We start from the raw sequence: 12,121 nt of genomic DNA on the forward strand, positions 1-12,121 counted from the left end.
CTCCTGTCCCTTGTTCCCTGGGAGCAGAGCCTGACGCCCCCCCAGCTCCCCCCTCCTGTCAAGGAGTTGCAGAGCCAGGAGGTGCCCCCTGAGCCTCCTTTTCTCCAGGCTGAGCAGGCCCAGCTCCCTCAGCTGCTCCTGGTGCTCCAGCCCCTTCTCCAGCCCTGTTGCCAGCTCTGGACACGCTCCAGCCCCTCAGATTTCAGGTGCCCCTCACCTGTGTCAGGCACAGGGGTTCGGGCATTTCCCTGGGCCTGCGCCCACCCTGGGGCTGGTACAGGCCAAACAAGGAAGGAGGAGGGTGGGCAAATGTGCTGCGGGGGGTTTAATGAACCCTGGGCCCCTCCCCGGTGTTCAGAACCAGCTTGGAGAGGGGGAGGGGCAGCGTCATGACCCTTCCCTCTCCCCCCCCTCACCCTTTTCTCAGGGCTTCCCAGTAAAACCAGTGAAGACAATGGGAGGAGCCGTTATGGTGGGGGAGGGGCTTGAGAGCCTTTTATTGGGGTGAGAGGGGGGCTGGAAACCCCTTGGGGGGGGGAGGGGCCCAGAACCACTTTACCCCGTGAGGGAGGGGCAGTGCAGGTCAGGAGGGTGAGTCCCCCTCTTTGGGGGTTTCCCCACTCGGGGGACTCTCCTCTCCCTCTCCCTCCCCCTCCTCTGGCCCCTCCCGCTCCATCCGCTCCCGGTAATTCCTCCGGAAGAAGCCGCACTGTGGGGGAGGGGCAGGGTAAGAATGGAGGGGAGGGGCACGCCAAAAGTGGGGTTCACCCCTCCACCACTCACAGAGCCCCCCCTCCTCACCTTGGCGAGGCCTAGGACGATGAGGAGGAGGAGGAGCAGCCCCCCCACCCCTCCACCCACGTAGCCGGGGAGAGGGTTGACTTCCCACAGCAGTTCGACCTCCGTGACCCCCTAAAACGGGGAGGAGGGGTCAAGGTCAGGCGTGGGGGAGGGGCTGCCCCAATTTATGGGGCAGCCCCTTCCCCACAATTACCTGTAGACAGAAGAATTGGGGCGTGGCTTCCAAATAGACCCCTCCCCATCCCAGAGCCCCTCCCTCTATAGACCCAGAGCCCCTCCCCGCCATTACCTGAGCTCGGAGGAATTGAGGCGTGGCCAGAAAGGGCGGGACCAGAGTGAGCCAGAGGGCGGAGCAAAAGTGGGAGTGGGCAGGTCCCTGTGGTGGGGGAGGGGTTAGAGGGGGAGAGGCTTTGGGGTGGAGGAGGGGTGGGGGCAGGGGTACCTGGCTGTGGGGGAGGGGCCGCAGGGCAGCGCTGACGGTGACCCCCACAGGGACCCCCGGGGTCAGCTGGGTCGGGGGGCAGCGGAACAGCCTCAGGTGGGGGGTGGAGCAAGTCTGGGGGTAGGAGGGGTGGGACCCCAAAGTTAGGGCCCTGCCCCTGCCCCACCGTGAGGGGGGCCCTCTGCAGTGCCCCACAACTGTGGGGGCCCCAGAGCACCCCCACATTGGGATCTCCCTGCTTCAGAGCACCCCTGTATGGGGGTCCCCCCACACTCTGTAGTACACCCCAGTTGCAACCCGATATTGGGGTCCCCCCACCCCCCCTCACCTCGGCGATGTTCCTGTTCAGCTCCTGCCCCACAGCATCCCCCAGCTGCGGCTCCACAGCCACACAAGGGCCCCCCAGATCCTGCGGGGCAGGGGGTGAGTTGGGGGACAAGGGTGGAGCTGGGGTCAAGGGGGATTGGGGGCAGGGGGGTGAACTGGGGGCAGGGATCAAGGGGTCAGTAAGGGAAGGGGTTATTTGGGGGATAGGGGGTCACATGGGGTTCAAGGAGGAGTAGAAGGCAGGAAGGACTTTTGAGGGGCAGGAGGGAGCTGGGGGACAGGCGTCAGCAGGAGGGCAGGGGTTGAGCTGGGGGAAGGGGGTCCTGCCCCTTGTAACTGGGAGGGAGAGGCTCAGAGGGGCACCCTATGGGGCAGAGCCCCCCACTCACCACTTGCACTTGGGGGGCAGCCACGGCCACACCGTGAGGCAGCACCTGGGGCAGGAGGATGAAGGGCGTCGCCTGCGGTTTGGGGCTGCCCGGGGTGGGGGCACGGAGAAGCTCCACCTGTGGGGCAGAGCTGGGGGTCAGCAAGGGCTGTGGGGCAGAGGGATGGGAGGGGTCACTCAGGGGGCTCACCCGATAGTGGTGCCGCAGTGTCTTGTTGTGGGGCTGGGGGGGGGTGAAGTTGAGGTGGGGGGTGGAGTCTTCTTGCCTGTGTGTGGGGCAGGTGGGGATCAGTGGGGCCCAGATGCCTGGGCCCCCCCAAATCCATGGAGCAGGAATGTGTGGGGCTCACCAGGAGGCCACGAGGTCGAGGACAAAGTGAACAGGGACATCCCAGGATTTTGTGTTGTCCCCAAGGGTGATGTTGGGCTCGTTCTCGCTATGGGACAGGTAAGACCCACAAGTGTCACCTCCCTGCCCCACAGCACTTCACGGACCCATCCCCACCCCACGGATCCCACCTGCTCACAGTCGCCATCAGCCCCACGGATTTCCCCCACGTGGCATTTTGCTGGAGGTCAAAGGTCACCTCCACCATTACCTGGCATTGGGCAGAGTTGGGATGACTCGGGGGGCTACCCCACAGCGACCCCCGGCCCCAGGGCGTGGCCCCACAGATCTCACCTGCCAGCCGGCACGGAGGATGGGGTAGCTGAGGTTGCAGGAGAGGCCCCACGGCTGCCCCTCGGCGCCCTGAGCGTCCCAGCAGGTGATGGGCACCGGGGCAGAGGCCTGGGGGGAGATGGGGGGCTGGGATCTGTGGGCCCCAAACCCCCCTGTCCCTCCCCTGCCCTCCCTCCCCCCATATTCTGGGATCCCCATGTGGGGCACCTCACATACCTGGCTGGCCCGGGCCCACCGATAGGAGACCCCCGGGGGGTGCTGCACTTGTAGGGCCACCTTATAAGCATCTTCCCTCCTGTTGTCCACAATCAGCTGAACCCTCAGTTCGGCACTGGGAACCCCCAAAACAGCTGCGTCCCCCAGCATCACCCTGACCCCCAAGTCGGCTTCGCACACCTCATCGTCCCCACAGTTCTGCTCGAAGGGGATCTATGGGGCAGGGAAAGAAGGGGGTGGGTTAATTTTGGGGACCCCACCCATCGTGCCCCACATCCCAGTGCCTCTGTGGTGTTACCTCGACCCAGGTGGGGCCAGTGCTGGGAGGCAGGATGGGCCCTGGGGGATCCCTGTCGGGCAGGGCGATGGTGACACTGGCACGGATAGGGGTGACAAAGTCCTCGAGGCAGGGCTGGGGCACAAGGCACATAAGGTTGGGGGGAACCCCAGAAGTTGGGGGTAACACCCCAGCCACACTCTGGAAGTGTGGGTCCTCCACACCCAAAACTATGTTCTTCCCCTCAAGTATTGGTTCCCCTCTGCCCCCCAAGTGTGGGTCCCGTCCCCCAGATGTGGGTCTCACCCCTACTCCAAAGTTGGATCCCATCCCCCAAGTGTGGGTTCTGCCTCCCAAATTGTGTGCCCCACCCCCATCCCAAAGTGGTATCTCACCCCCTAAATGTGGATCTTGCCCCCCAGGTGTGGATCCCACCCCTCCACGTGTGGATTCCACCCCCACAAATGTGTTTCCCTCCCCCCAAAGTGTGGATCTCGGCCCCCCAAGTGTGGGTCCCACACTCCAAGTATAGGTCCCACCCCCCCAAGTGTGGATCGCACCCCTCCACGTGTGGATTCCGCCCCTACAAGTGTGGATACCTCCCTACCAAGTGTGGATCTTATCCCCATCAAGTGTGGATCATGCCCCCCCAAGCGTGGATCACACCCCCCAAGTGTAGGTCCCACCCCTAAGTGTGGATCCTGGCCCCAGGAGTGGGTCCCTACCAGCACCCTCAGTTCCTTGCTCTGGCAGCTCAGCCCTGGCTGCATCTCCCCGTCCCAGCTCCGCTGCCCCTCCCCAAAATCCCCCCGACCTTGTGCCCGCTGCGGGTCGACATCCACCCGGAAGGTCACGGGGGTCAGCAGGTCACCTGGAGGTCAGTGTCAGGGTGAAAAGTCAGTAACCCCCACAGCACCTCCTGGAGCCCCCCCAGGCACCCCTCCCCGGACCTGAGCGGTGCAGGCAGAGCTGGAGGGTGACAATGGTGACAATGGTGACATCAGAACAGTCGACCCCACGGGTTGAGATCACGGGAGGGTCAAAGGTCAAGTTGGTGGTGACCCTCAGCACTGGGCGGGACCTGCAGGGGAGGGGACATGGGGGAGGGGACATATCAGGGGTGGCACTGGCTGTGTCACCACCCCGTGTCCCTCCATGTACCCCATATCTCCCCAGTGCCCTTCCCCCCTGGACTTACCCCCATGCCCTTGTCCCCACTGCTGCCTTCATGTCTCCATCCCTGTGTCCCCATGCCTGCATCTCCACCCCCCATGTCCCCATCCCCATGTCCCTGTCCCCACCCTTGTGTCCCCATCCCCCTGTCCCCACCCCCACGTCCTCATCCAACCCCATGTCCCCATCCCGCCATCACCACCCATGTCTCCATGTCCTTGTCTCATGTCCCTATGTTCTTGTCCCATGTCCCCACCTCCACATTCCCATCTCCATGACTCCATTACCATCTGTCCCCATCCCCATGTCTCCACATCTCCATTCCCCTCTCCAACCCCACTGGGTCCCTGTGTCCCCATCTCCACCCCCATGTCCTTGTCTCCAACACCGTGCCCCCATCACTCTCCCCACAACCCCACATTCATGTCCCCATCACCATCCCTGTCCCCACCTCCACATCCCCATGTCCCCACGTCCTCACCTCCACCCTGTGTCCCCTATGTCCCCCCATGTCACCTCATCACCACGACGTGTCCCTCCATCCCCACTGCCATGTCTGCCAGCCCATCCCCTGTCAGGTCCAGGCCCCCGGCCACCGCCTGTCCGAAAAAACGCCCCAGGGCCACCACGTCCCCCTGCAGCCTCTGAGGGGGGAGAGGACACCTCAGCCCCTGATGTCCCCTCCCCTGGTGGGGGTCTGCTCCCCCTTGTCCCCAGGTCCCACCTGGCGGGGGTGGAGCTCCACTCCCCCGGGATGCCCCCAAAAGATGTAGACAGCCCCACGCTCCTCATCCTCCAGCGGGGCCCCCACAGCCACCTCTGGCAGGTTGTCACCGTCCAGGTCTCCCAGGGTGGCCAGCGACGCCCCAAAACGGCCCAAGGGGTGACCTGGAGCACCATAAAGCTGCCCAGAGGGGTGCAGGGCATCCTGGGGGCACAAGGACATTATGGGGATCCCCTTGGCCAACCCCAATCCCATGGACCTTGGGTGGGGGTCACTGTGGTTACCCCAGGGTCACCATGCCACCCCATGGTGGCACCGTGGTGACCCTACATCTCTGGTTGGGGGTCACCCCGGTCTTGCCAGGACTCTGGTCACCCTGGTCCTGGTCACCCTTGGCTGTTGTTACCCCTGATCACTCTAGTACCACATTCCTCAGGATGGGGTCACCCTGGTCACCTTCATTCCACCCTCCCTGGGTCGGGGTCCTCCTGGTCACCCCCATCCCATGGGCTTGGCTTGGGGTTACCACAGTCACCCAACGTCCCTGGGCTGGTGTCCCCCACAGCCATGTGCCCCCCACTTCTGGGGGTTGGTGGTGACCCCAGGGTGGGGGTGCCCCCCTTACCTCCTCCCACCTGTACAGGTGCACTCGTCCTCCCCAGCGCCCATCGTAGTGGCTGGGGGCCCCCACCAGCAGTGCCACCGTTCCCCCGCCCTGGTCCAGGGCACAAAGGGTGGCCCCAAAATAGGACCCCACCTGTGGAGGGACATATGTGTCAATGGAGGGGTGGGAGCACCCATGGGGATCACGTGTCACCTGGGAGAGGATGGGGACACCCATGGGGCCCTCCTCCATGGCACAGAGGGCGGCCCTGAATTAGGACCCCACCTGTGAGGGGACACTTGTGTCACGTGGGGGGAGTGGGGACACCCAGGAGTACCCTGTCCCCCCAATACCTGCTCCCCTTCAAGGGTCTGCAGCACCTTCCAGTCCCCGGTGGCTTCAGGGACCTCAAAGAGGACGACCCCGCCCACGTAGAGGTGACGGGGGGCACCTGCAGCCACCAGCACCCGGCCGGGGACGCGCAGCCCGGCCAAAGCGTAGCCTGGGGGGCAGTGGGGCACCAGGGTCACCAGGGTCATCCTGGTCACCAGGGTTGGGGTCACCTTGGTCACCACGTGTCCCTGGCCTGGGGTCACCAGGGTCAAGGTGGTCACCAAGGTGTGATGACCTGGTCACTCTGAGCTTTGGGATGGGGTCCCAATGGTCACCCTGGGTTAGGGTCACCATTATCACCTGGTTCCTGGTTGGGTCTGAACCCCCTCCATGATCCCACTGTGCTGAACCCTCCAGCCCAGGGTCTCCCCCCACAAGATTGCCCCTCCCCCAACTCTCTCAACCCGTATCCCACACATTCAACCCCTCCCCCACTCCATCCCCCTGATTAACCTCTCCCCCCAATTAACTCCCGTTCCCCACACCTATTGACCCCTCCTCCATCCATATAATCCTTCCCCCATCCCTAATCAACCTCTCCCCTCTAATTAACCCCTCTCACCCAGGTACCCCTCGGGCCTGCTCTCCTTTGGGTGGGGGTTGGGCACGAAGGTCTCGTTCTCCTGCAGCTCCAGCAGCTCCAGCAGCCCCCCTGCCCAGTTATCAGCCCCTACTGCCCCCGTCACCCGCCGGCCCTGGGGGGAGGGGGGAGAGGGTCACGTGGGCACAAGGACACCCCTCCCCCCCAACCCTTCTCTCCCCAACCCACCTGGATGACATCAACGCTGATCCCGCTGGAGCACATCTCCAAGTGGAAACTGTTCAGCTGGGTAGTACCTGGGGGGAGGGGGGGAAGGTTAACTGGGGGAGAGGGGACTGGGGGGTATCAGACTTGAGGGTGGGGGAGGTGTTAATTGGGGTGAGGGAAGGGCTAATTGGGAAAGAAGGGGTTAATTAGGGTGGCAGGTGGGGTGCAACCCCCAGCCAATTTTGGGGTTTCTTCCATGTTGCAGTCGGGCTTCTGGGGAGGGGGACGTGTTGACTGGGGAAGTGGGGGGTGCCGGGGTACCCTCAATGTTGTAGAGCCGCGCCTGCAACTCCTGGAAGAGGCCGCGGAGCCGCTCGAAGCTCTCGAGCACCTTCACGAAGCCGGGTCCAGAGGCGAATTGCTGCAGGTAGCGCTTCGTGTCGGGACTGTTGAAGTTGTTCCCCACCTGTGCCGGGAGGGGTGGGCGTTGCTGGGGTGGGGGGTGGATGTTGTCCATCCCCTCCACCCACCTCCCACCCTCCCCATCCCAGCACCTCAGGATGGGGCAGCCACAGCCACGCCCACCCAGGGCCACACCCACTATGATCACACCCACGTGAGCCATTCTACCAATCCCACCATGACCACATCCACTTGTGATCTGTTTTGCCACACCCTCAAAGGGCCACACCCCTAAGCTGCACCTGACTACGCCCACTCATGACCATGCCCACATCAACTACACCCACCATGCTCAGCTCCACCAAACCCTCTCCCGGCCACACCCACCACCACAACTCCTTGCTGCACCCACCACTGGTCATGCCCACTGTGACCACGCCCACCCCAACCACACCTACTTACCACTCCCACCCAATAACACACCCAGTCATGACCATTCCCACAATGGCCATGCCCACACAATGACCACACCCACACAATGGCCAAGCCCACACCATGGCCATGCCTACACAATGACCACACCCACACAATGACCACTCCCACACAATGGCCATGCCCACACCACTACCAGTCCCACCATAACCATGCCAACACCTGACCGTGCCCACCATGTCCAGCTCCATCATGGCCTCACAGCCACACCCACCACGGCCACACCCCTGCCCACCCACCCCGATGACGTAGCGGTGGATCCCACGCTCCTCGGCCGCGTCCAGGGCCTTTGGGTCGTGGTCGGTGGCGTCACCATCAGTGATCATCACCAGGACCCGCCGTGCCCCCGGCCGCGCCCCCGCCTCCTCCGAGAACAGCTCCTTCCTGCAGCCACGGGGCACTGATGGGGCTGCAGCGGGGAGCACCGGGCGGGTGGGGGGCACTGGGGCTGGTTCTGGGGAGCAGGGGCACTGGGGGATAGCGGGGGGTTGAGGGGCTGGGGGATAGTGGGGCCTGGGGGTAATTGAGGATTTTGGGGTGTGGTGGGAGCTGGGGGTAATTGGGGGCTGGGGGCACAGTGGGGGGTGCAGGGAGGGCTGGGGGGTCACTATGGGTTTGGGGGCTGGGGGTGGCAGTAGGGTGCTGTGGTGCGGTTACGGGGCAGATTCAGAGGACAGGGGGGTGCTGAGGGTGTTGGAAGGCAACTCTGGGCAGCAGTGGGGGCTGGGGGCACTCAGTGCACAGCTGGGGGAGCACTGGGGCTCAGTAGGTGGCACTGGGGGGGCAGCAGGGGGGCAACAGTGGAGCAGTAGTGAGGCAGAGGAGGGGCAGTGGGGGGACAGCAGGGGGACAATGGGCTGCTGGGTGGTGGGGAGCAGCCAAGGGACAGCAGTGGAGCACAGGCGGGTGCTGGAGGTTGGCAGTGGGTTGCAGGGGTGCACAGGGGCAGCAGTCAGTGGGGTGCAATGGGGTGGGGCAGAAGTGGGGCAAAGAGGGAGTGGGGAGTGGCAGTGGGGTGCAATGGGGATCAGGGTGGTTCTGGGGCCCAACAGTGGGGGTGCTGCCCTGCTGTGGGGGTGGCAGTGGGGCACAGAGATGGCATTAGGAGGGCAGTGCTGCAGGGTGGCGAGAGGGAGTGGAGGATGGTGTGGGGCATAAGGGGTGGCCAGGACAGGGGGGGACAGTGGATGGCAGCAGGGGGCAGTGGGGCAGCTGCGGGGCAGGGCATGTCTCACGCGACGAAGCCGATGGCAGCAAAGGTGTCGGTGAGGCCCCCGCGCTGTTCCAGCCCCTGCAGCAGCTCCTGGGGCTGTGGCCGGGCCGCGAATTCCTTCAGCGTAAACACGGTCTGGACCCTGTCCGAGAACTGCACCGCCCCGAACTGCCCACAGGGGCTGCTCTGAGTGTCCAGCCCACCGTGGGCCCAGAGCCCCCCATAGTCCCCCATTGCCCCCGGTGCCCCCACAGTGCCCCCAGGGACCCCATCCCCACAGTACCCCCTGTAGCTCCCATCCCCATAGTGCCCTCGATTGCCCCCATCCCCCACACTGCCCCTTATAGCCTCCCTCACCACAGTGCCCCCTATAGTCCCCTCCCACAGTGCCTCCATCCCCCCATCCCCCTGTAGTGCCCCCTATAGCTCCTGCCCCCACAGTGCCACCATAGCCTCCACCTCCATCCCCCCCAGTGCCCCCTATGGCCCCCATCCCCCACAGTGCCTCCATAGTCCCCATAGTCCCCCCTATAGATCCCATCCCCCACAGTGCCCCCTATGGCCCCCATCCCCTATACTGGCCCCTGTAGGCCCCATACCACGCATTTCCCCCTGCACATCACCCCACTGAACTCCCACCCCTGCCCACGCCCACCCGGGGCATACATGGATCGAGGTGTTCTGCAGCTTCTCCATCACATCCACCATGAAGTCCCGGATGGCCTTGAACTGGGAGGTGCTCATGCTGCTGGAGTCATCGAACAGGAACACCAGGTCCACCGGGCCCCGCTGGCAGCCTGGGGTCAGGGGGGGGCACTGGGGGGTCAGCACCGGGGTAGGGCGGGCACAGGGAATGGCTCAATGGCCCCATGGGTCAGCCAGGGTCACTGTGGGTCCATGATGCCCTCCATGGGTCAACCATGGTCCCTATGGGTCAGCCCTGGGTCAACCACAGGTCAACCACCAGGGTCAAGCATCATGGCCACCATGGGTCAGCCATGAGGTGACCCTGTTCTCCACGGGGTGGGGGACCATCTCTGGGGTTGGCTCCTCACCTTGGTATCCAGGCATCAGCTCCTGCCGTGTTCTCAGCTGGGGGTCCAGCAGGACACAGACCCCATTCGTGTAGACATTGCGATCGCAGACGTGTGTCGAACCAGGGCCACAGGCCTGGGGAGGGGGAAGAAAGGGGCAAGGAGTGGAGCTGAGGGGAAGGGGGGTGGGATGGGCCCCCCTTCCCCTGGGTGGGGAAACTGTTGGACTCACGATTGTGATATCACCATCCCGGGCCAAGGCCATTCCTATGTGGGTCCGGGTGCTGTTCCCTGGGGATGGGGTTTATTCCTAATCCTGTCCCAATCTCATCCTAATCCAGACTCGATCCTGCCCTAATCCTACCCCTCCCCCATTTTAAATGACATCTCATCCCCACCCCCTCCCAACCCCACCACCTATTATAATCTCATCCTCATCACACCCTAATCCTGTCCCCACTCCAAACCCACCCCTAAAACCACTTTACCCACACCCCCACCCCCACCCACACCCTAATCCCACTCCAGTACCACCTCACTCCCACTCAAAACCCATCTCCAAATCCCCTCCACCCCCAACTCTAGTCCAGTCCCTAATCCCATCCCAGTCCCACCCTAATCTCACCCCACTCTAACCCCACCCACTCCCAGTGCTCCCTAACCCACACCCACCCCACTCTCATCCTAATCTCACCCAAATCGCCCCTAATTCCACTTCAACCCTACCTGTAATCCCAGCCCATCCCCACCTCTAATTTCACCCCACACCCACCCCTAATGGCACCCCAACCCCTCCTGATGCCCCCATTCCCACCTTCCAGCTGCACCTTCTGGCACTCCCCACTTTGCACCGAGCACTGGAACAGCCGCCCCCCATCTCCCACCTCTGCCGGGGCCCCCACCAGCACTCTGGAGAGAGGGGAGGGGTCAGGGCGTCCCAGCCACCCGGGACCCCCAATCCCTGGGGTCAGGGGGGCCCCACAACTGGGGGATTCAGGTGTCCAGGCCCCCTATCTCCTACCGGGCCCCATCCAGCGGCAACACCTGGTGCCCGAAGCTCCGGCCCTGGCCGGGGGTCAGGACCCGATGTGGGACTGGGTGGATGCTGAAGGCTCCGATGTGGGGCAGTGCTATAGGGCAAGAGAGGGGGAAGGGGTGAGAGGAGCCCCCGTGCCCCCCACAGCCCCCCCAAACGAGCACACAGAGGGAAGCCAGCTCTCTGAGCACCATAACTGGGGGTCCCAGGTCGCTGAGCCCCATAAGCAGGGGGCACCCATCATCAGGCCTCATGGCGCCAACATGGGGCTTCACTTCCTTCCCCCGAGCATGGGAAGGATCTGGGCATCTAGCTGCTCCCACCCCCCCACAGTGGGTCAGGGCTCCCCACCTCCCCTGCTGTGGGATAGAGACCCCCATCCCCCCATGGGTCAGGGCCCCAAGTGCACCCATACCGGCCAACAGCACCCCGAAGACAATGCTGATGATGCCGCCGTGCCCCACGGCTGCCATGCTGTCACTGTCACTGTCACCCCGTGTTACCCCACCCCCACACTTCCTTCCTGTGGTGGGAGGGTGACAAACTTCCCACACAGAACCAGGGGGCCCTGGGCATCCGCGACCCAGAACGGGAGGAGACAGAACTAGGGGGGAGACAGGATTTTAGGGCAGGGGGGAAGGAACCGGGAGGGACCCGGAACTGGAGGGAAGCAGAATTTGGAGGGGGACAGAACTGAATGCGAGACAGAACTGGGGGGTGGGGACAGAACTAGGGGAGGCAGAAAACTGTGGGTGATGCTGGGGGATGATAACCTTAGTGGGGGGAAACCAGAATTGGAGGGGGTCCCAAACTGGGGAAGAGACAGAACTGGGTTGGGAGGATGCAGAACTGGGGGAGAGAGAACTGGGGGAGACCCAGAACTGGATGGGAGACAGAACTGGGGGATGGGGGCCCAGGTATCTAGGATCCAGTGCTGGGGGGGAGGGGGGCCATCACTGGAGGTCTCCAGGCAACTGGGACTTGCCTGTCACCATTGGGAGGGGCATGGTGGAGGGAGGTTGGATGGGGGTTGAGCTGGGGGTTGGGAATGGCTGTGCTGAGAGGGTCCTGGGAGCTGTGGGGGCTGTGGAGGGGGACACCCTGACTGGATGCCAGGTTCCCCCAGAGACACTCTGTCACTCCCCTCATCACCTGGACAGGGGAGAGAA

The 12,121-nt window shown here is 63.9% G+C and overlaps 1 protein-coding gene across 4 annotated transcripts; it reads right to left on the reverse strand.

Moving 5' to 3' along the window:
• Positions 1–477: 477 nt before the first annotated feature.
• LOC108509810 (integrin alpha-L-like) lies at positions 478–11,448 on the reverse strand. 4 transcript variants are annotated; one of them, XM_017839390.1, is made up of 29 exons: positions 11,368–11,448; positions 10,938–11,046; positions 10,731–10,825; positions 10,149–10,207; positions 9,938–10,052; positions 9,549–9,679; positions 8,905–9,050; positions 7,909–8,053; positions 7,097–7,241; positions 6,797–6,864; positions 6,590–6,722; positions 5,988–6,136; positions 5,656–5,787; positions 5,031–5,234; positions 4,823–4,950; positions 4,084–4,214; positions 3,859–4,004; positions 3,155–3,268; positions 2,857–3,069; positions 2,641–2,748; positions 2,478–2,557; positions 2,309–2,395; positions 2,149–2,224; positions 1,960–2,076; positions 1,572–1,652; positions 1,244–1,357; positions 1,091–1,177; positions 802–912; positions 478–709 (listed from the first exon to the last, which is right to left on the reverse strand). In XM_017839390.1, the coding sequence occupies exons 1-29, from the start codon at positions 11,423–11,425 to the stop codon at positions 584–586; spliced, it is 3,408 nt and encodes a 1,135-aa protein (XP_017694879.1). In that variant the 5' UTR covers positions 11,426–11,448; the 3' UTR covers positions 478–583. The 4 variants fall into 4 exon arrangements, with proteins under 4 accessions (XP_017694879.1, XP_017694882.1, XP_017694881.1 ...); XM_017839393.1 differs by lacking the exon at positions 5,031–5,234; XM_017839392.1 differs by lacking the exons at positions 1,244–1,357; positions 1,572–1,652.
• Positions 11,449–12,121: the final 673 nt, after the last annotated feature.

The sequence above is a fragment of the Lepidothrix coronata genome, unplaced genomic scaffold (genome assembly GCF_001604755.1).
Source record: "Lepidothrix coronata isolate B3197 unplaced genomic scaffold, Lepidothrix_coronata-1.0 Scaffold407, whole genome shotgun sequence".
Lineage (NCBI taxonomy): Eukaryota > Metazoa > Chordata > Aves > Passeriformes > Pipridae > Lepidothrix > Lepidothrix coronata.

Coding starts and splice junctions, on each gene's coding strand:
- LOC108509810 (XM_017839390.1), bottom strand. CDS start 11,425: ATGGCAGCCGTGGGGCACGGCGGCATCATCAGCATTGTCTTCGGGGTG. Junction 6,137..6,589: donor CAGGCCCGAGGGGTACCTGG/GTGAGAGGGGTT, acceptor ACTGCCCCCCAG/GCTACGCTTTGGCCGGGCTG. Junction 4,005..4,083: donor GCTCTGCCTGCACCGCTCAG/GTCCGGGGAGGG, acceptor ACTGACCTCCAG/GTGACCTGCTGACCCCCGTG.